Genomic DNA, 21,924 nt, shown 5'->3' with positions numbered 1-21,924 from the left:
CAGAAAGATGATCTGTGCTAATTGCCACAAATGACCTTGCGCAGCGTCATCCTCCTGCCATTGTTTCTGCCGAGTTGCAAACAATCCCAGGAACTGCACCAGCCCCATAAACACGTCCCACTTTCCCCACTCAGCAAAAGAAACATTACAAAATTGCAGGAGGTATTCCCCCAGGTCACACTCGTGTTTGAAGCAGGCTGTGTATTCCCCTTGCTTGTGGAGGAGTCACAGGGAAAGGATCGTGCTCAGGGAGGAAGACACTTAAGTCAATGAATCCATGTTGATTTACTCCAGCTGAGAAATAGGGCAGGAGCCTGGGGTAAAGAGCACCTGCACATAAATCTGATCTCACTACTTCACTTCCAGTGCTTTCTGAGATCCTGAGCACAGACTTCACTTCCAACAGTGCCCAGTCTCAGGGGAAGGCTGACCATGCAGCTACCAGCACCCAGACAGCTACAAAACCCTGGAAATCAAACCTGAGACGCGAGCTAAAAGCCAGCTAAAGCACTACAGAAACAGCTCCACCAGCTTTGGCATTTTTCCCCATGATAACCTACTCGTGCAAGTCTCAGTGTACTACCGAGAAGACGTGGCTTGCTTGTTCCTCCTCCCGCTGCATTGCGCCGTGCTTTTGCTCGCTATGCACTAAGAACTGCGCTATAGTTGAACAAAATATCTTTTCCCTGAACAGAAATGGGGTTGTTTCAAAACAAAATCCTTCTGCATTTGTTCTCACAGCATACTGGAGCCAGCTGACTCGCTGCAATTAGAAAATGGCTCTAGTTCAATCATAAAGAGGGTTTATCAAATGAGGTTCAGTCTCATCAGGTAGAACTCCTTACACTCCCTCCATTGCTAGGGGGAAAAGGCCTATTCCTCCTGAGAGCAGTTAGGAAAGGAGTCAGACTTAGCCCTACTAAACAGCACTCCACTGTCCCTGGACCCTCCCCAGCTGCTGAAGCGCTGCAGCTGCAAGGTGGGGAAGGACAAAGCAGCTGAGCCCACAGGGTGGGATCCTACCTTCCTTCCCTTTCCTCACCTTTCTCCCCTGCAACAGATGCATTCCTCCAGGCTTCACGCAATGATGAGACGTCCCAGCAGCAGAGCAGCACAGTGGCCTTCCTCTGGCACCTACCTAGGGCTCACAGCTCATCAAGGGGTCACACGTCAGGCCAGTCAGCCACACCTGGCACATCTGCCGAATGCAAATACCTGGGGCACAGCAGCATGAGCCAGAAACCCACTGCAACAGGCAGCTGGTCAGCTTGCCTGGTCAGCAGGGTGTGCCCAGCAGAGACGTGGGTCAGTTACCTGCCAGCCAGAAATGGAGGAAGGATCCTCCTTGGTGCTGATTCCTGCATACCCATCACCACCTGGCAACCCGGCGCCGTGGTAGGAAATCAATAGAGAGCCTAACCATTGCCCAGGTCACAGATGGATTGACTGATCTGTTGTCTGGTTCGTAGCTCCAGAAGCACAGCACGATACACACAGTCAATACGATCAAATAACCTTCTTGCCCCTTGATCTGAGCTGTCATCTGCCATTAGCAGAGCAGAGGGGAAGGTGCAGCACTCAGCTCCCCTCCATCCTGCTGAGCAGCCAGAGGGGAAAATTTAAAATGACACAAAACCACAACTCTTTGCGGGTATAGGATTTTTTTTTTTAAGCCAACAACAAATTTTAACTGCTGTGCTCTGGGGGAAGTGAGAAATAATCTCATAGGTGAGAAACTGTGTCTACGCACTTGCTCTGATTCACTGAGCTGTGGGCCGATGGCAGCACAGACCTAAGCAAACACCTTTGAGGTCCTCATTTCCAGGGGATTCAATGTCAAGATGGAAGAAGTGTTGCTGCGGGAAGGATACAGGACAAACTCGGCCACATCTGAGCTGCAGAGCTGACTGGGTTTTATGCAACAGCACAACTTGAACCACCGCTGCTGCTCCTCCTAGAAAAGACCCTCACAAAGAGCTGGCTGTAGATTAAAAATGGCAGAAGAAAGAGGCAGTCGGCTCAACTACAAAGGAGCACCAATAAAATATATGTGGGACAATCAGAGTGGCATTTTGTCTGCTTCCTCAGACAGCAAGACTAAGACTTTACTGGCTTTGCCATGGAAGTCAAGGCTTGTTTTACACTTCTATCTTGCACCCTGCCAAAGAAAGAGCGCTGTGTTCCCAGGAAACAGTGGCATCTGTCAGCGAGCCAAGGGAAACGCCAGCTCTCACCCAGCACGCAGTTAATCCGACGCCGTTTGCACACCAAGAGTTCTCACCCGCTTACCATTTCAGACACCCCAACTCCAGAAAGCATTTAAGTCATGCCCTTAAATCTCTGTGACTTCAATTTAATACTGAGCATGTATGGAAGTGCTTTCCCAGGGAGGGAGGCTGGTGCTCTCATTATGTCCTCAATGGGATTTCATCCAGCCCTGGCAGCTCCGATACCCTCTGCACTGTTGGAAGTTCTCACTACATCTCCACATGTCACAGAAGGTGCTTGGTTATGAATTTGCATTAGACTATGATTGGGTTGCTGGGCTGGAGGAAGGGAGCTGTGCTAAATATATGTTTCTAAGAGGCAGCTTTGGACAAGCTAGAGCAGTCCGAGGCAGGGGAAAGGACAGACAGGGAAGCTAAGCAATTATTTGTCCAGGAGCACAAGGCAAATCCTCAGCAGGGAGAGCTGACCTCCAGTCACAGCCATGAGCCCATCTCTTCTTTTTCCAGCATCCTCAGGGAAATGCTGCCACAGTTCCCTTACTCGCTGCAATATAAACAGCTGGAGCCACGCTTTCCAGCATCTTCCCACTCCTCCCCTGCTTTGGGCTGAGTCACCAGGTGCTTTGGGTGATACAGCCCAGCCCAGCCAGGAAGGGGAGGAAGGGAACGGTGGCTCTGACCCCAGAGCAGCCTGTCTGCTTCCTGAAATCAATAAATATGCCTTTTAAGAAATGATCCATTTCAAAGCTTGACACAACCCTCCGCTTCTCCCAGCTTTACACACTCCAATGGAGACACCATGGCATAAAATCAGAGAAACTTGTTTGGAAAAGGATGCATTCCTAACAACTCCCTGGAACCAAAACCAGACCTCTGAACCTGCCTTACAGACAGAAAGGTCCTTCCCAAGCAGAAAGCCCACCAGCATAGCAAAGCCCCCAGCTAGCAAAGGGACAGAGACCCCAGGCAGCCAAGGCACCAAGTGCTGGGCCAGGAGCAGCCGTTCTTTTCATCATCTACAGCTGATGCCTGCAAAGGTCAAGAGGTAAAGAGCAGGGAGGAGGAAAGCGGTGAGGTTAAAAGAATTAGTGAATTAATGCTTCTTGAGTCAAGGGGCATTGGTTATCTGGGAAGACAGAGGGATTTCATCAGAGAAGACCCCAACAGCTGCAGGTGGAAAGCAGCTGCAGTTCCACAGCACAGGCTTGAACAAGTGATGCTGTGGACGCACTATGCACCCTTGAGCTGAAAGCACAGCCATAAGCCGTCATTAATTCACACACACTAAACAATCCTGCCGCAGGGCACCGCCGTAAGAGAAGGGAACCGATGGCATGAATCCAGAAAGACCAGCCAGGGGAAAGGGAAAAATTAAACTAAATGCAAGGGTCCGACACACACCCACCCCACCCCCCCCCCCCCCCCCCCAAAAAAAAAAGGGGGGGGGATCACTGGTCAAAAGATGTGCCACAGTTCCAAGGTTCATGGAAATAATTTGGTATTTGGTGAGGTGTTTAGTCATTCCGCGTCCTCTGCAAGCTGGAAGAAGCGTCGGCCCCAGCGTGGGCACCCAGGCTGGGATCTCCGCATGAAGCATTCGAAGTTGCAAATGCGATCTTCCACTCGAATGGCTCGGTGCTGCCGCATCAGTGGAGCTGCGCTCCGAGATCCACACCAGCTGCGGACCTGACCTCGTGCTGATGGGCAAAGGCAAGCACGGCTCCAGCCCACGGCACTCCAGGCAACAACCGTGCGTGCCGTATTAACATCCAGTTCCCATCCTTTTTTTAAAATCCATCAACTAATATAACGGTAGTAAAGGGGAAAGGGTAATTAACGCTGATGGGAAATCCCTCAACTGTTAGATCCCTTCCAAAGCGCTTTCTGCTGACTGTGTTACAGAACTGAGTGCGCACCTATTAACACCCCTGCTTTTCTGTAATGCGGGGGATTTGATGGCTTAACAAATGCAAAAAACCATAACCCAAAGCCTGGTCCGTGCTGTGCCTACTGTGTCACAGTTTGGTATCACCCCTCACACCCAAGGGCCTCTCTGCTCTTGCTTGTTGCTACAGCCAGATGCTGGCTCACGACAATTTCAAAATTAACTTGGTCTTATTCTTTCTAGCTAGAAATTCTGCTCTTATCAAAAATGTTGAGCTTCCACTGAGCTTTTCCAGCCAGCTCCAGGTCAGTTTGTCCCCAAAATCTGCAACCAATTCTGAAGCCAAAATGCGAGTTAGTTCAGACCGCCAACAAAATCTTCATTTGAAGAGGAAAGTGGAATCCTTTGACACGCTGTTCTTGGCTCTGGTCTCTTTTGCATCATAAACTGACATATCTCCTTTCTGCATTCATCAGCGAGGAGCCACTGGTACAGGTGAGGGTTGGGCGCAGTTTCTACATACCTATGTCTCCTTGTTAGAAAAGTTAATAGCTTTGCTTTTTATGACTACCCAGTAATACCCCCATCCAGCAAGCCACCCCTCGTCGGTGATCCCAGAGCACCCATTTACCAAACCATCCTACTTGCACAGTCTTTTCAGTTACAACTTGGATGGTCCATGAGAATTTGAGAAACGTTCATCCAGAGTGCTTTAGTACCATTGCTTTACTCTTGACCTGGACAGGCTGGAGAGCTGGGCCGAGGGGAACTTCATGAAATTCAACAAGAGCCAGTGCCAGGTCCTGCCCCTGGGGAGGAACAGCCCCCCGCACCAGCACAGGCTGGGGGGGACCTGCTGGAGAGCGGCTCTGCTGAGAGGCCCTGGGGGTGCTGGGGGGCAGCGAGGTGACCCTGAGCCAGCACCGGGCCCTTGGGGCCAAGGGGGCCAGCGGTGTCCTGGGGGGCATGGAAAGGAGTGTGGCCAGCAGGGCGAGGGAGGTTCTCCTCCCCCTCTGCTCTGCCCCAGTGAGGCCACATCTGGGGTGCTGCGTCCAGTTCTGGGCCCCCCAGTTTAAGAATGATGTGGAACTGCTTGAGCAAGTCCAGCGGAGAGTTACCAGGATGCTCAGGGGACTGGAGCATCTCCCTTATGAGGAAAGGCTGAGAGACCTGGGCATGTTCAGCTTGGAGCTCCTAACACACCAGCCTCTGCCTCTCCTTCTAGGACACTACCTGAGCTAGCGTCACCAGAGATTTGTACCATGAGCTCTCCTTGGGTTATGTGCTTGCTCTAAATAGATATTTATCCAATTCATCCCAGTAGGACTATCTGAATGAACAGAGAATGAGCTGGCTTATTTATAAGCCAATTTAACAGGTAAAATGCATACCACAGCCACACAGAATGCCTCATCCCAAAAATAAAGCAGGGAACAAGGCTGTCAAAAGAGCAGTTTTGAGAATTAGGGAGTTATAATGATTCAACTGCCTTTTTTTTTTTTTAATTATTCTTTAATACAGCTGGGAAGAGTGTATCCAATTCAAAAGCACTCTCCTTTAAATTAGTATGTAGGTGAATCATGCAAGTTAATCAAGGGATGCAGAAAATTCCTTCAAACTTTAGGACAGAGAACGAAAATATCTCCAAATGGTAAGTGCTGCCTCCCCAGAAAGTACACTGCAACCCTTCAGAGGATTTTGTGGTCATACGTGAACAGGGTCTGGCAAGTGACACCAAGCAAAGTTTTCCCTCTAGAAACCTGAACTTTTGAATGCTGATTTATTTAGAAGAGTGGGGATAAGCAAAGCAGAGCAGCCCCATAAGCCTCTTGAGAACATGTTCCCGACCAAGATCCACCCTGCACCGCTGTCAGCTCTCCGAGTGCATCTCGTGGAACCTGGTAAATAAAAAACAATGCCTTTTTTTCTCACTTTCATGTCATTTACTTAACACCAGGTACAGAGTTTGCTCTGCTTGCTAATTCTCCTGGTTTTTCAGGCGACAGGAGAATATCTGGGTGACACACTCTGGGTGTTGAAATTTCCATGAAAGAGAGGCAAGAATTAGCCCATGGGCTAATTTTTCACCCACCTCAGCTGTGGTGTTCCTGACGTGCACCACAGTAAATGCAGCAAGAAATATTAAGCCGGTGGAATCCTTCATTCATAAAGTGGCCAAGAGAAGAGAAAAAAAATCAGATACAACTGCGCGGGGAGAATGGAAATGTTTTGATATTTACAGAGCGCAGGAGCCTTCTGGATGAGGACAGATCCCACCAGACACCAGTCTGCACATTGAGATGCTTAAAAGCCTTTGGAGAGGCTGAGCACAGATGGTACAACACAGCATCGCCCTGTCAGGTCGGTGTATTTTTGGACTTCTCACTGGAACTGATGAAGCTGCAGTGATTTACACCCGCTCCGAGATGGCCCTGGGCCCACTTCCATTTGCAAATAACTAAGAGGACATCTCCTGGCATCAAGAGCCACTTGGGCTCCAAGAACGCCTTGTAGGACTTGATGTTCTGCATTACCGTTGATTAACATGATATTTGTGGTTGCTCCTTACTCTGTTAGCTGCAGCAAGTGCAGAGGAAAGAGCCACCTGACAGACAGCTCTTCTCCTAAATGAATTAGTAGAAAAAAGGCAGCATCACCTCCAGATCCTGGATAGACACATGCTGGTGGTGTAAATCCACCGACCTCAGTGATGTTTCTTTGCTTTTTTCCTACTTCAAAGCATCTCAGCCTGTTTGCTGCATGGAGCAGTTGGGAAAGCTGTTTGGCATTGCCAGAGAAGGACAGGAGAGACCCTGCTGCTGCAGATGGTAGGTGATGGAGCAAGGGAGGTGGGATGTGGGAAGGCCATCAAAGCAAGGCTTGGCAAAGCACATTGCTTGCAACAGGAAAGGATTAAGGGTTCTCACTGCTTCTGTTTTACCAGCAAATATTTTACTTTGCAAATGCAAACAGCTCTTTGTCATGCAGCAGCTCCCTGGATACTTCCCACAGGTGCTGTGGGCTACAGGAATTCCCATGGACCCAAGAGCAGTACTTTCAGGATGCCTCAAGAAAGCGACTCCCCACAAAAGATTCTGTGGCAGCCAACGCAGGGGCCCAGCCAAGCAAGCTAATGAATAACGCTGTCTGCTTGTCACTGTCTTGGCACTGCCCGCTGTCCCCTGGGCAGAAACCAAGAGGCACTGGTGGTGTTTTCCACCCCCTGGTTCACCCCAGATGTGCAAACCAACTGGAACGAAGCCAAGCCTAGTGTACATAGGATTTTTGATTCTTGAAAGAAGAGTTCCCCCGCATCCTTCACCCCATCTGTTCTAGTGACAGTCAGGAGGAGCTGAGGTCTAGGGAGTATCTCTGCTAATTAGCCTCTGACTGCTAACAATCATTGCAGCTCATTCAACAGAGTGCGTAATGTCAGTTTACAGGGTTGGTCTCTACCACAATCTATGCGGAGATGCTGCAGGGGTTTGCAATCAGGGGAAAGTTTGTCTTCAGCCTGGGCAATCCCATCCTGGGTAGGATGGGATTAAATCCCACGTGAAAATATAACTGAGAGCACTATTTACCTTTTACTGAAGTCAAGACCTGTTTCTGCTTCGCTGCAAGAGGAGCTGGACAGGCTGCCTAACCTGCTCCTCTTTCCATGTCAAGGCAGTGCAGACAGCGGTCCCACCCCAGTCTTGGTTTAAAGCAGAAGGAAAGTGTAAGAGATGCTAGTGGAGAAAAGAGGCAGAGCCCCATGATCCCCTGTAAATAAAACCCATGATCCCAAGCCAAAGCAGAGGGAAGCTTCTTGCTTGACTGCCCAAAAAGAGAGCAGAGGCTTGCACCACTGTTCACCATGGGACCACTGACCTCTTCAACCTCTTTCTGTGCTTGGTAAATCCATGTTTGCTGCGGTGGGGTACTGATCTCAAAGACGAAAGCAGCTTCTGGCAGGCGTGACCCACCGCGGGGGGGATGTCCAGCCATGGGGTGAGAAGTCCCAGGGACTCTGCAGAGGACAGCCAGATATAACAGCGCTGGGCAACAACCTGACACCCTATGAGAGACAGGCACCCTACATCACTGCCTCTCCATTGCCTAACTCAAAAAGCTTTCAAACCTGCTTAAAGCTATTACCATGAACTTCTGGGAGACCTTTCCAACATGCATTGGCATGGGTAAAATATTTTTAAGACAGAGCTTGATCAGCTGAAGAATGGAATTTCAGGGCTGTCAGAGATAGCTGGGGACTGGACTGTGTGACCCTGGAGGTCCCTTCCAGTCTGTTTGTATACGTATGTATGTATGTATGTATGTATCTATCTATCTATATATATATATAAAATAGCCATTAGCAAGCTGCTGAGCCTGCACTCGCCAGCAAAAGCAAGAAGGACTTGAATGCGCAAAGAATAAATGATTCAGCTCCATCTTGTGTTGCTGCTTTTAACATCCCAAGCAGCACTCCAGCTTGTCAGGATAAAATCCAGACAGCTGCAATATATGTACAAAACTGGGACAATTCAGATTAAAAAGTCATTTTCCTCTGTCTTTCTGTGAATATTTACCCCTCTCCCAACAGCTGTCCTGAAAGGAAGATAGGAAGAGAAAGGATTTCCCATGATCTGTGTCCAGCTTAGAAATCCTAGCTCCCTCAATTATGTTTGATTGTGCCTCGGCACAGATTATTTTGAAACGATCATCTGCGAGAACCACACAATCAGCGCTCTGTCAGAGGACAGCAAAATTTGGGGCAGTTTCCGAAGAGGTCTGTAAAAAGCCCTTTGGTCTCCTTTCCAAAGCCAAGCACGCTGCACTTAACAGCGATTGCCTAGGGCCCGGCAATCACATACTGACGCATGAACACTGCTTTCAAGAACAACAGCTCATCAAGGCACTCCCGGGTCATCGCAGACTGCGGCGAGAATCAGAGTCTCCTCAGGTCAGAAATTAAGAGCACAGATATATCCCAAAGAATATTTTGCACAGAGCAGTGTTAGAATTGTGGAGAAGTCAAGAGCTGATGGCTCTGTCCTTTCCTGTGAGCTGTAGGTACTCATGACAACTACTCATCACAGCAAAAACATCAGGGAGAAAGGGACAGTCACCCTTTCGGCAAGTTTATCTTACTGCCAAAGGCTTGTCCCTTCAAGAAAATGACACCCAGACACTTTTGCAGGAGGTTCACTGGCTCAAATCCACAGGTGGTTTGGTTCCTAATGCCCAGTCCCAACCAGGATAAAGCTTGAAATGTCAACAGCTTCTCCCCGTGATTCAGCCACACAGTATCTCAGGGAGCAATTCCGAAATTGCTCCCTCAATCACACTGTACTGCCACAACCGACTCAGCAGACTCTGTTCCCTCCCCTAACAAGCAAACATCGGGAAGTTGCAGCAAACCCCTGCACTGTCATATCAAAAAAAAACCATTTTGACCGCCTGCACAGACACTGACTGACTCAAGGCAGGTGTGACTTCACTTTCTGATTTCCAAAAATGTTAGAGAAATTGCATTAAAATCATCGTTTCAAATTACGGTTCCGTGTCTGTCAGCTACATCAATGAAACAATGCACTGCTAAAGCTCTCCCCCGTGAAAAGGTGTTTTGAAAGAAAAGCTAAGCATTCGAGGAAGAATAAGCTGTCCTAATCAAGAACACAAGGACTGAACCTGAAGTAGCTGAGTACTTGCATACAGAGTTGTCCAGACGCTCACGCGTGTATCTAAGTGCCTTGCTGCACCTGAATCAAAGCAGGAAGGTGAAGCCAAAACCTCACAAAAAGGCCTGGTACCCATTAAATTTCTCTTTTTTTGGAGAATGCTACTGACATCTGGACCCGGCTCCATTCCTGCTCTGTGTCAGCACAGACTGAACAGGTTCATCCTCCACCAAGAGCCGGGCCAGGAGGACCAGACTCTGCAGAACCGGCAGCTCTCGCACGGCAAGCACTTACTGGGTTTCATAACAGGCAAGAGGAGCGAGATGCTCACAGCACCCGATGTGAGCTCCAGTGAAGAAGAGCCCCTGTGCTCCTGTGAGCAGGTCAGCAGTTACTTGTGCCACGGTGCACCCCGGCCAGCCCAACAGCAGTTGGGAGCAGTGACTGCACCCATGCATAAGGACAAGGGCATGGGACACCAAAACTGCTCTAGCACATGGACTTGATCTTCATAACAGTGCAGGAAAGCCACGGAGGAGATGTTCCTCCTCCCAGTAGAAGAGCATCAGTACAAGCCCTTTCCAGCAGCAACAGGCACCACCGTACCCCTTCCTCCCACACCACAATGTAATGGGGTGACTCTCTTCTCCCAGCCCTCTCAAGGAGGCCAAGTGACGGTCTGTTCCCTGCACGCACCCCACTGACCCAACACGGGGTGCACAGCTGCAGCCCAGCGGTCCGCATCCTTCACGGAGCTGCGTGCCACCATGCAGCCCGCCAAAGCGCAGTGGGGCCGCTCCTGGGAAGCGATCTGGCTGAGCCTCTTTTGGCAGGGGAGCCATGCACCTCCCCATCTCACCCCAGCTCCTCATCACAGGTCCCTCCACCTGCTCCTGCCAGCACTGATTTGCTCGAGCAGAGGACAATTATTCCAATGTTCATCAAATCATAGAATCATTAAGGTTGGAAAAGACATCTAGGATCAAGTCCAATCCCCAAGCCAACACCCCCAGGCCTCCTGAACCATGGCCCCAAGTGCCACGACTACACGTTTTTTTAACACCTCCAGGGATCATGACTCCACCACCTCCCTGGGCAGCCTGTTCCAATGCCTGACCACGCTTTTCGGTAAAGAAATTTTTCCTAATATCCTAATATCCAATCTAAACCTCCCCTGACACAGCTTGAGGCCATCAGGAGTGATGACCATCCCCTTGCATCCTGCCTGCCTGCATCCCAGTCGTTTCTGCCCCAGTTCCCTCGGCGAGGGGGTTGCTGGTGCGAGGAGGGAGGGAGGCAGCGGGGTGGATGGAGTCAAGCTGAAGCTGACAACAGCCACGTCCCTGCCTCGAGCGCTGGGACCCTCTCCTCCAGTGAGGACATGTGTGGGAGTGAGTGCGCTCAAGAGGAGCTGATCAGTATTCAGCAAAAGGCTCTGCTACTGCACTGCCCGCTCGCCCGCTGCCATCCCTCCTCCTCCCCATGACTTGGTGTGCAGGAGGAGGCAGCAGCACCCCACGGCACCCCGCTGCCACCTCCCCATCCTCCCCCGCGGCAGATTTCACGCCTCTCTCCTCACGAAAGCATCGCTTCTCGTCGCTTTTCCAGCTCTGCAGCGCAGGCGTCCCTGATCCACCCCCAGAACATCACCTACAGCCCTGCTCCCGGTGTGCATGCCGGCACGATTCAGGGACCCACGGGGAGCATCACCTGCCCGATGCCAGCCCCCCTGTGCCAGGGGGCAGCTCTCCTCCCAAGCAAGGGTGCAAATCGCAACCCCGGTGTGGGTGAAGGTGGGTGGCTGTACGCCCACCCTGCCAGCTGCGGGAGGGTGGGCGTCGTGGGGCAAGGCATGCTGGACAGACGGCCCTCCACAGCCACCTCCCAACCGCAGGGCTTGGCCGGGGCTGATGGTGGTGGCCGTCCCGGGGCCGGGGCTCACCTTGTGGAGCTTCCACATGGCGCCTAGCGCCTTGACTTCGTGGCTGGAATGCTTGCCCTCCTCCAGGCACTGGTAGCAGACGGGGCTCTTGCATTGCACGCAGTACATGCTGTGGTTCTCCAGCTCGTGGTCGGTGCAGGTGGAGATCTTACGGGGGCTGAGGCGGCGGCTGACGCGACCCTGGGCCGGCGGGACCAGGCGATGCTTGGCCAGGGGTCCCCGCGGCGGGTGGCATCGCAGGCGGCAGGGATCGCAGTAGAAGACATCGCACTGCTCGCACATGACGGCCGCCTCCTTGGGCGCCTTCTCGCAGAGCTGACACCGCAACGCCGCCGCCCTGCCTTGCTGGTAGCGGTCGATGACTCCTTCCAACAAGCGGTTGCGGGGGAAACCCCGCAACCCGCGCTCGTCCAGCACCAGGCTGCGGTGGCACTGCGGGCAGGTGAGGCAGGCGTTGCGCGGCGGCGGCGGCGGCGCCAGGGCGGCGGGGGGCGGCGGGGCGGCCGGCGGGAAGACGCGGACCCCGTTGGGGGACTTCTGACAGGGGGTGGTGGGAGCGCTGGCGAAGCCGCCATAGGAACCGTAGCCGCTGTCCGCCTCGCTGTACAGGCTCATCTTATCCAGGTCCAGGTAATCGTAGTCGGAGACGGCCGAGCCCGAGGCGCGGCGGCTCTGCGGCGACTCCGACTCCGGTGTCTGCACCAGGATGTTGCGGGCGCACGCCTGGCATAGGTTGTGCGAGCAGGGCAGGATGATGGGCTCCCGGTAAAAGGAGCCGCACACCGGGCATTTTAGCTCCTCTTCCATCTCTTCCATAGGGGAGAGAGGGCGGCGGCGCCGAGCGGCCGCGGCTGAGGGAAAAGAGCCACCCGCACGGCACCGCGCCTCAGCGCCGACTGACTGCCGCCCGCCGGCCGCCCCGCCCCGCCATTGGCCCACCGCCGGCGGGGAGGCGGGCTGCGCGCTGCGATTGGCTCTTCCACCTGTCCGTCCGCCCTCACCGCCCGCCCACCGGCGGCGCTGCGGGGGTCTCTCTTCAGGGCTGCGGTGCGGAGCTGCGGGGTTGGGAGCCGGGATGTGGGGTCTGTCCCCGGGGCTGTCCCCGCCTTGGATCCCCCCCCGCCTCGGATCCCCCGCATCGACTCCCCTCCGCGCCCCAGGGGGAGCGTCCCTACCCGCACGGGCTTCTTGCCTTCCCCGCGGGCCGCCGGTGGTGCCCGCAGCAGCCTGCCCCAAGCCCCAGGGGTGCCCCCCAAGATGGCGGCCTTCCTCGGACCCCTACACTGCGGGGGCCCCAGGCCGGCGAGGGGCTCCAGGGGCCTCGCTGCCGGCAGCAGGAGGGCCAGCGGTGACCCGCTGCATGCTGCTGGCCTGTCAGGGTCATCTGTTGGGTCACCACAGCGAGAGCCGGGTCCCAGCCCTCAGGTGTACCACGGTGGTCTGCTCAGCCCAAAGGGACCGCAACCTGGGCCCCTTGCAGAAGAGCCCCAGGAGCTCGATGGTCGCAGGATGGTTTGCAGCCTCTCTCATTTCTGGTTTTTAATGGGACCTGGTGGTTGAGGCCCCACCGTGGGGGGGTCCTGTGGGGTCCTGTGGCCCTGGCTGCATGGCAGCAGCAGTGCTGTGAGGGGTGGTGGGGTCCAAAGGAGCCCCGAGTCCAGGCAGATCAAAAGCGTGTTTGGGGGGAAGTTTTGCAGAGGACAGGGCACGTGTGCGATACGAGGGGTCTTGCAGTTCCCCCTCTTGTTGGCACAAGGTGACTTTCAGAGCTGGGAGTGCTGGAGGCAAGAAATCCAAGGGACTGTGTCATGAGGCTGTAGTAATAAATTACTAGAATAGCCACACGTATCTAATAAATGCAACACTTTCAATAATCTATGGCTTTCTAGCAAATCATACCAGTAAGATGCACAGGCATCGTACCAGTTCCTCCATCACCGGGGAGTGGGGAGGGGGCCCACTGGGTCTCCTGAGCTGGCTTGTCAACCCTGCTTACTCTGAAGGTCATCAAAGGTCTTTAAAATATCCTGGCAACGTGCGGTGCGGCATAGCGGTTGCTTTTCAGCCAATGGAAAAATAAGATTACTTGGAATGTCTCTGTATTCTCTCTCATTTCCCTCTCTCTGTGCACATGTTTGGGGCTGGCTGGTAGCGCGGTTGCTTCGTGCCTCCGGTGATGGTGTCTTTGGACCTCCCTTGGGAGAGAAGCTGCGATGTGAGAAGCACGGTGTGGGAGCTTGGGGGCAGCAGGTCCAGCCTGGGGCTTAAAATCGGAGCTCGGAGGGGCTGCAGAGTCTCTGCGAAGCCACCGTGGGGGCAGTGAGGGGCTGAAGAAGGTTGGCTTCTGATCCTGTGTGTGGGGCCAAAGGAAAGGATGAGCCCTTGCCACCGTTCATAGGCATGCAGGGTGCGGGGAAACTGGCTTTGGGATCCTGATGCTCAACAGCTAAGCCATGGGGTGACATGGGGGGATCGGTGGCAAAGGTGAGGAAACTGAGGCAGGTTCACAGCAGCTCCCCAGTCACTGTGAGAGGGTGAGGGCTGGATGCTGAGAGGCCCCTGTGACTGAGGGTTTGGCCAGCTTGGGGCCAAGGGCCGAGACCTAAGCTTAGCTGGAGCTCCGGGTCCTTGGGCAGAGGGCTGGTAGAGCCCCCAGTGAGGCTTGTCAGGGCAGTTAAGTGCCCTCAGAGCCCTGACACAAGAGTGTGACAGTCCCCACTGATGGGGGTGGTCTCACAGCATCCAGGAGAGGCAGTGATCTGCTTCTATATGCCCACCCAGAGTGCTGGGAGCTGGTACAGATCCCACCACCCCAGAAATCAAGGTTATTTTCTGAAAAGGTCAAGCCACATAGTGCACTTGCTGCCACTCTTGGGCGTACCCATTTCCATGACGGCAGAAGGACTGGGGGGCACCCCAGGCCTGTTGAGGAGCCGTTTCTTAGAATCATAGAGTAGGATCATAGAATTATAGCATCATTAAGGTCAGAAAAGCCTCTGAGATCATCAAGTCCAATCCCCAACCCAACACCCCCAGGCCTCCTAAACCATGGCCCCAAGTGCCACGTCTACATGGTTTTTGAACACCCCTGGGGATGGTGACTCCCCCACCTCTCTGGGCAGCCTGTGCCAGTGCCTGACCACTCCCTCAGGAAAGACATTGATCCTAATCTCCAACCTAAACCTCCCCTGACGCAGCTTGAGGCCGTTTCCTCTTGTCCTGTCACTGGTGACCTGGGGGCAGAGACCAGCCCCCCCCTCACTCCAGCCCCTCTCAGGCAGCTGCAGAGAGCGAGAAGGGCTCCCCTCAGCCCCCTCTTCTCCAGGCTAAACCCCCCCAGCTCCCTCAGCCGCCCCCCAGCACACTTGTGCTCCAGACCCTGCCCCAGCCCCGCTGCCCTTCTCTGGACACGCTCCAGCCCCTCAAGGCCCTTCTTGTCCCGAGGGGCCCAACCCTGAGCCCAGCATTCGAGGTGGGGCCTCCCCAGGGCCGAGCACAGGGGCCCCATCCCTGCCCGGCTCCTGCTGGCCACACCAGTGCTGACACAAGCTGGTATCAGGTTGGATCATTCCTGAATCATTCAGGAATCAAGAATCAAGAAACATTCCTGATTCTTGTTGGCCACTGTTTCTGAGCCATGCTGTTCATCTCTGCCTTGGGCAGACTGAAGGGACAGTGTGTGAGTGGCCGTGGTGGCAGGGACCTATTGTAATCCACTGAGTTTGTCCCTCTGCGGGGACACAGGTGACTCCGCAGCCCAGGACCGCTGAGCCTGAGCTGTGGTGTTGCGTGGGTGAGCACAGGGACAGATAGCAGTGGAGCGGAGGAGCGGGATCCCTCCGGAGCAGAGCGTTGCTCCCAGCATGCCTGCCCGTTAGCCAACAGCTGGGGTAGGTACTGAAGAAATTCAAGCGGGATTTATCAAATTTTGCCTTGAAAGACCCAGTCCTTTGCAGGCACAGCTTCAGGCAGAGGCACTGAGAGGCTCTTTCCACCCCCTCATGGGTTCGTGCAGTTCCCGGGATCCAGCAAGCAGGTACAACTTCAAGCTCCCATATTGGCATTCAGGAGGGATTCGGAAGCCCACAAGCTGAGATGCACGGGGAAGACGCCGCCATTTCTCAGCCTGATAAGGAGGGACAAGTGATAAGGGGGAAAGGACTTTCCTAGTGTGTTTCTCTCCTGCTCTGTGCAGGGGTGAGGGCAGGGGTGCTTTGTACCTTCTATTCTGCTTCTCCAGGCTCCTGCTGGCTCCGTATCAACCGCCGGCGCTGTGGCTTCCTCTGAACTCTACTGAGTGTTCCTCGTTTGCTCCCTTTTGGTGTCTGCTCAGAGTCGGTCATTTTTTTTCCCTGCTGTCATTCCTCTAGCTGCCCTTTTGCTGAAGTAAAACCATTGTTCCATGTTTGCTCTGCCTCTTGTTTCCCGTGGTCATTTTTCACTCTGGCAGGTATATGATGCCATTTCTGCCGTAGTGATATGCTGATCATGTAAATAGGCAGAAAGAGGAAAAAGCCCTGCAAAGAGGAATGCAGCCAGCGCATTTGGAAGCAACCCTTGGCCATAAACATTTAGGTGTTTTCTTCTTGGTGCAGCAGCTTATACCTTCACTTTCATCTCAGCAAGAGGCAAGCATCCCTGTGCTCTGGCTGCATATTATTTACAATTGTCAGACTTGCTACTGCCCCGATAACGGTGCAGCGTGCCGCTATGAACCTGCAATAATTACTTGACCCAGCTTCAACATTCATTTGTCTAATGTTGCCGTGATCAGCGATTACAAGTTAAAGGATCAAGAAGTCATCTCGTTCCAGGCTGGCTCTTGCTTTTCTCATGTGCCTCTCTCCAGGAGCCTCAGCTTTAGTAGCGGCCCCGGCTCCCACTCTGGGAATGGTGCCTCTCCGTTTCTGCTGCAACCAGCCTCTGCTCTGGGGGATGCAGAAGGCACCGCTGGGCTGAAGTAAATTAAAGTCGTTGGGACTCTGTGTAAGCGCTGTCGCATCCCCTTGGTGATTCCTAATAACAAGAAGGACTGTTATCGTGAACATTAATTCCCTGCTCCTGGCCATTCCCCTCTGCACCCCGCCAGCCTGCCGGTGTGTTTGCTTTGTCTGCTGGAAGTGCAAATTAGAAATCAGGATCAAGCTTGGAGATATCGACAGGAGCGAGATGGGGCGGTGGGCGATGTGCTGTTTGACTTATATACGGTGTGTCACCCCTCAAAAAGATTGCAACACCACTACAGTTCTGTTATACTGATAGGAAAACCACAGTAATTGGGGTGTGACACAAGGGGCGGAGGTGACCCGCAGTGTCAGGACCTGCTCCCGCATCCCCCCTGTCCCAGCCACCTCCCTTGGCTCCTGGTGCCCATCAGCTGTGTCCCCGAGACATTCCTTGTCTTGAGAAATAAGAATATGAGGACAGAGGAGATGGGCAGATGTCACAAGGGCCACAAAGGACCATGAGTCAAGAGAGGAAAAGGGATGGAGAGCATGAGAGCCCCTAGTTCCCCCTGGCAGGATGGAGGTAAGGGTTGGGGTAATGGCAAGGATGTGCCTAGACCTGGGAGCTGGAGGGAAAAATCAAGTGTCACCTTCTGGAGTTATCTTGCTGAAGGGAAAATCTTCATCACAAAGTGAGACAAAACATCTGAACCTCTGTGTTTTCCATGGAAATTCTGCAGTATTTTGTATCGTGAAATCCCTGTGGGAGGAGGCCGTCAGTGGTGGTGACACAAAGGTGGAGGTGGGCAGCTGGGAGCAGGTCCTGAGCCCACCCCAGCGGGTTCTGCAGGGGATGCTGGGCTCCTGGGCAGGGGGAGCACTCTGTGGCAGGGCACTGCAGGCACAGAGGGCTGGGAATCCTGCTCGGGGGGCAGCAGCTCTTTCCTTCATTTTAATAACTAAATATTTTCTTCTTGTTAACATTATCTTGATGACAAACAACCTGAAGTTCACTTGCTTTAGGCTACAGTGGCTTCTTAAACCTCCACTGCTTTATATTTATGCATGTGTATGTGCAAACACACGTCCACCACAATTTTTTTCTGCTGAGATCCCCACTAGCGAAAGGATTACAGGGTAGAAGGAAGGTGGGACTCGGGAAATCAATAGCATTCACATCTTAGATTGTTGCGAGGAGCAGTGGGACATGAAGCTGAAGGCTGTCTGTCGCTAATTAATCTGCCAGCATCATCCCTGCGATGCCGATCGATCTCCATCCAGCGGGGCAGAGAGGGAGCCTGCCCGGATCTCCTCGCAGCTGGGTTGCCAGCAGGGTCTTGGGAAGGTGATAGACTGTCTGGCTCCCACCTTCACTCCCCTGCACCGCACCGGGTCCTCGGCTCCGGGGTGGGATCTCAAGGGGAGAGGCAGACTGGACAGACGAATGTGTGCCGGTAACAGGCGCGCGTGTGCAGGTAATGGGTAGCCGCCAGGGTGAGTTTGGGTTGATTTATGAGGCCCTGAGCTGGGCTAGAGCTAATAAATAAAAGAGAGGAATGAGCTGAGACAAAGAGCTCTGTAGCCTCCTTTATTCATTATGCTCCCATAACACCTTGAAGAGATAAATAAGAGAGAGGACAAGGGCTCAGGGCTCCCCTCCTGAGAGGAGGGGGTTGGGACGTGGCCTTCCCAGAGGTGCCCCATGCTGCTGGAGAGGTGCGGGTGTCCACTATGAGCAGATCATCTGCCACTACTTCTTTCAGGCTTTGCAAATGTGTTCTCCCCTTGTGCCTGGAGGTACCATGCATGGTACCTTATAAGCTACGTGGGGCCTCTCCAGCCCTTTGTACAGGAACACTCGTGTTCCCATGTGCCTACTGGGAACAGCAGATGCAGCCTAGGATTAGAGTTGCCTTTTTATGACTTTAAGACGTTGGCAGCTTGTAATTCATCCTGCGATCATCCAATACACCCTGATCCTCCTTCTCCTCAGTCATTTTGAATGGATGAGCTCTTGGCTGACAGCAGAAATCCTTGTTTATTAGTCCCCACACGCATGCATGACCTTGGCATCCGTATCCCTGCTCTCATTCCGCTTCTCCGGGTCATTCAGAGTTTCCAAAAAACATATCCTCCTTCTTCTCCGTACTGGTGACACCTCCTGGCTTTGGGTCGTTAGCACAGTTGCTGAGGCCACCCTCATCATTGGTGCAAAGGTCATCAGCAGAAATGCTAGGTGAGATGTCTTACAGCATCCCCGGTCTGAAACTCCCAGGGCTCCATCAGGAACTGCCTCCCAGCACAGTTTTCAGAGCTTCTTACCGGTTGTATCGCTTGCTCCAAGCACCATTTCAGGTGCACTGAAGAAGCTCAGAAAGCTGAAAGCACCTCCCATTTGTTTCTGAGGTCACTTCTTTTCAAGCAAAGGTGCCAAATCATTGAGGACAATTGACTTTCATTGAACCCAGGTGGCATCTTTGCCCATTTTATCTCACTGTCACCACCTTGCCTGAACATGAGGGAGCCAAGAAATACTTTGTGCCTGTAGCCAAATCTTCCAGTTTTTGAATGTTTGGATGCCCTGTTCTCAGAACCAACCTCCCCTTGCCCAGGCCAGGCTGCTTTCCATCGCTCAGAGCCTGCTGCAGTCTGTTGCCAGTATTGGTGCCTCACATCTGGGAGCAAACAGCAGTTTCCTGCGAAAGTGATGAGGTTTCCTGGGGCTAGATGGATTTCAGAAGCTCAAGGAGTTCCCAACGATAAAACACCAGAAGTCAGAATCCTTCCTGTTGTGCAGAAGACAGGCAAAGCTGCTGGGAAGCGGCAACCGGGAAGTCCTCCCTACCTAGGTGATGGCATGAGTGCCATCGAATCACCGAAGCGTAACGCCTGTTTCAGACAGCAGCACTCATCAAGTCACAGGAGATTTGCCCATTTTTGAGCTTGAAGCTGAACCGGCGTTGGGAGCAGACTTCCCACCCACCTCAGCGGGCTCTGAGTCAGGAGCTACTTGAATCACAGTCGGAGTCAGCCGCTCACTGCTTCCCTCTCGCCCTTGCTCCCCAAACGATGGCGCTCAGGGCTTCTTTGGCTGACGGGCAACGTCTCTGGACTTACACACCCAATACACTGAGAAAGTTACTCATTGCCACCCACACAGAGCAGGTGGGAAATAAACCCCTGGTTCGTAACTGCTTAAACCCCCCTGAAGAACCTGTGGAGATGGCTGAGGCCGCTGTGTGACAGGGGTTTGCTCTGGGCAGCTGAGTCTCTGCGGCGGGGAGGCCGGGTCCTCAGAAACACTAATGAGAACATTAACAGTGTAACTGTTTTAAATATTTAATGATTTTTTTCCTTTAACAGTCTTTACTTATAATCGCTGAGCACATGCTTTCCTTATTAAAACTTAAGCACTTAAACAGTAGCACAGCACAAGGATAAAAACCCAGATGTTGAAGAACCGCTGCTCCTCCCCGAGGACTTTCCATCAGTGACGCTGGCGGTGACCGTGGGCATCAGCGGGTGGCTGAGCCCCGGGGTGGCACTGCTTCTCTGTCACCTCCCGGAAACAGCTTCTGGGAATAAGACGGCAAAATTGCTCCATCAAGTAACTCCCAGCCTGGCGATACGCCAGGACCTGGGGACATCTGGCTGCTGCAGGAGGTCTGTGAAAGAGAAGCTAAATGTTTCGATGGTGCCTCAGAGTGAGATGTACTGAAAAAATCTGCAAATCTAAATTTGCTGATTACTTTTAAAAGTGACATCATTTATTTTTAATTTTTTTTTTTTTTCTCTGGGGAGCTAGCGGAAAATTTCTGATTTTAATCAAGAGACAGCAGAAGCTGTTGCTAATACATGGGAAGATCTAAGCTGCAAGTATAAATTGTGATGCTCCTTTGACCACTGCCTTCACATGCTGCCCGCTTACTCATCTCCTCTGAGATTAATGCCCCACTTTTCCGACCTGTGACTCATTTTGGAGAACAGCAATATTAGACTCATCCCACCAGAGAAATCTGTCCTTCCTCCCACAGGCTGGGCTTGTTGTCTTCCTCCTTTCTCTGCTACTCAAGGCTCAGTTGGGGAAAACTTAGTGGTTCAGAAGATGTGCTGAAGGTGTAATATTCCCTGCGTCTTCAGTGTTGAAAAGGAAACTCTCTCCGACCAAAATTTATTTGCTTCACAAAAAATCCGAGACTTCTTTGGCCACAGTAGGGCTCTGCCATAGGGAACCTTAAGATATGCAGACCCTAGCGTGGGGTTCGTGCCAATCCATATGTTTTTTGGCTGTGTGGAACAGGTCTGCGTTTGGTTTCTCCAGCAGCAATCTGAGCGATGGAGGTGCGTGTTCAGCTCGCCCCATCCGACACCGGCACAGCGGGCGAGACACCGCCAGGAAAAGGGAGGAGAAACTGTTAGCAGGGGATTTGGCCCAGGAATCTGCTTTTGGGGGATGTTCCATAAATATAAACCTTGTCTCCAGTCTCTTCTTTGTCCTTCGTTGCAACCCAGAAGGTGGCAGCCAGGCACTTGGGTACACTTGGTGACATAGATGTCACCATAGATAAGCTAGTGGGAATCCAGGGGGATTTGAGGGCATCACAAGAGAGATGCTGAGGGAAGGAGGAGCCCATGGCCATGCACTTCCCACAGGAGCTGCAAGGGCAGGAGCAGGGGGAGAGCACAAAGGTCTTGCCAAAAAGGCCATAACCACCGTAGCCAGGACCTGCCTGGCATTGCCTGCCCGTGGGAGGCTATGAAAGCACCAGGACTCAGCAGTGCTGGTGCTTCAAAAGCAGAGCCCTGGGCTTGGAGGGCATGGATCCTCCCAAAATGTGGGTGGCCGTGTGCAGCCAGCCAGGCTGAGCGGCCCTGGGAGCCAGGCCAGCCCGTGTGGTCCAGAGCCAAACCAGCATCTGGGTAACAAGGAAATAAAACCACCCCTCTCTGAAAACACACAGCAAAGTACTGGCGGGGGGAGGCACATGGGAGCCAGCTCAAGTGGACGGGTGGGAGCCTGCATGGGGCTGCTCCACTCCACCAGCACTTTGCATCTCACCCGGGTCCCGGCTAGGCACCGGAGAGGTTTCTGTGCCTCCGGACCATCAGCTCAGGTCAGTCAGCATGCAAAGGCCTTGCTCTCTCATCCCTGAGGCCCTGCCAGCTATTGCTCATTTGCCGGTCGCTTCCCCGGTTCTCTCGTGGGGATCTGGCAGGTGCCTGTCACGTGTGACCCGAACCCCGAGTGCATCGGTCTGCG

The 21,924-nt window shown here is 53.1% G+C and overlaps 1 protein-coding gene across 8 annotated transcripts in view; it reads right to left on the bottom strand.

Annotated features, from left to right (window-relative positions):
- TRIM9 (tripartite motif containing 9) overlaps positions 1 to 12,604 on the bottom strand; it is a 70,742-nt gene extending 58,138 nt beyond the window's left edge. For all 8 annotated transcript variants that reach the window (XR_010374533.1, XM_064461145.1, XM_064461147.1 and 5 more), the window contains exon 1: positions 11,719 to 12,604. Coding sequence is in view for 7 of the 8 variants with exons in the window: in XM_064461145.1 (XP_064317215.1) it covers positions 11,719 to 12,534 (816 nt within the window). In the remaining variant the exon portion in view is untranslated. The remainder of the gene's footprint in view (positions 1 to 11,718) is intronic.
- Between the last annotated feature and the right edge of the window lie 9,320 nt (positions 12,605 to 21,924).

The sequence above is a fragment of the Phalacrocorax carbo genome, chromosome 9 (assembly GCF_963921805.1).
Source record: "Phalacrocorax carbo chromosome 9, bPhaCar2.1, whole genome shotgun sequence".
NCBI classification, from domain to species: Eukaryota; Metazoa; Chordata; class Aves; order Suliformes; family Phalacrocoracidae; genus Phalacrocorax; species Phalacrocorax carbo.
This window is presented reverse-complemented; position numbering and strand designations above follow the sequence as displayed.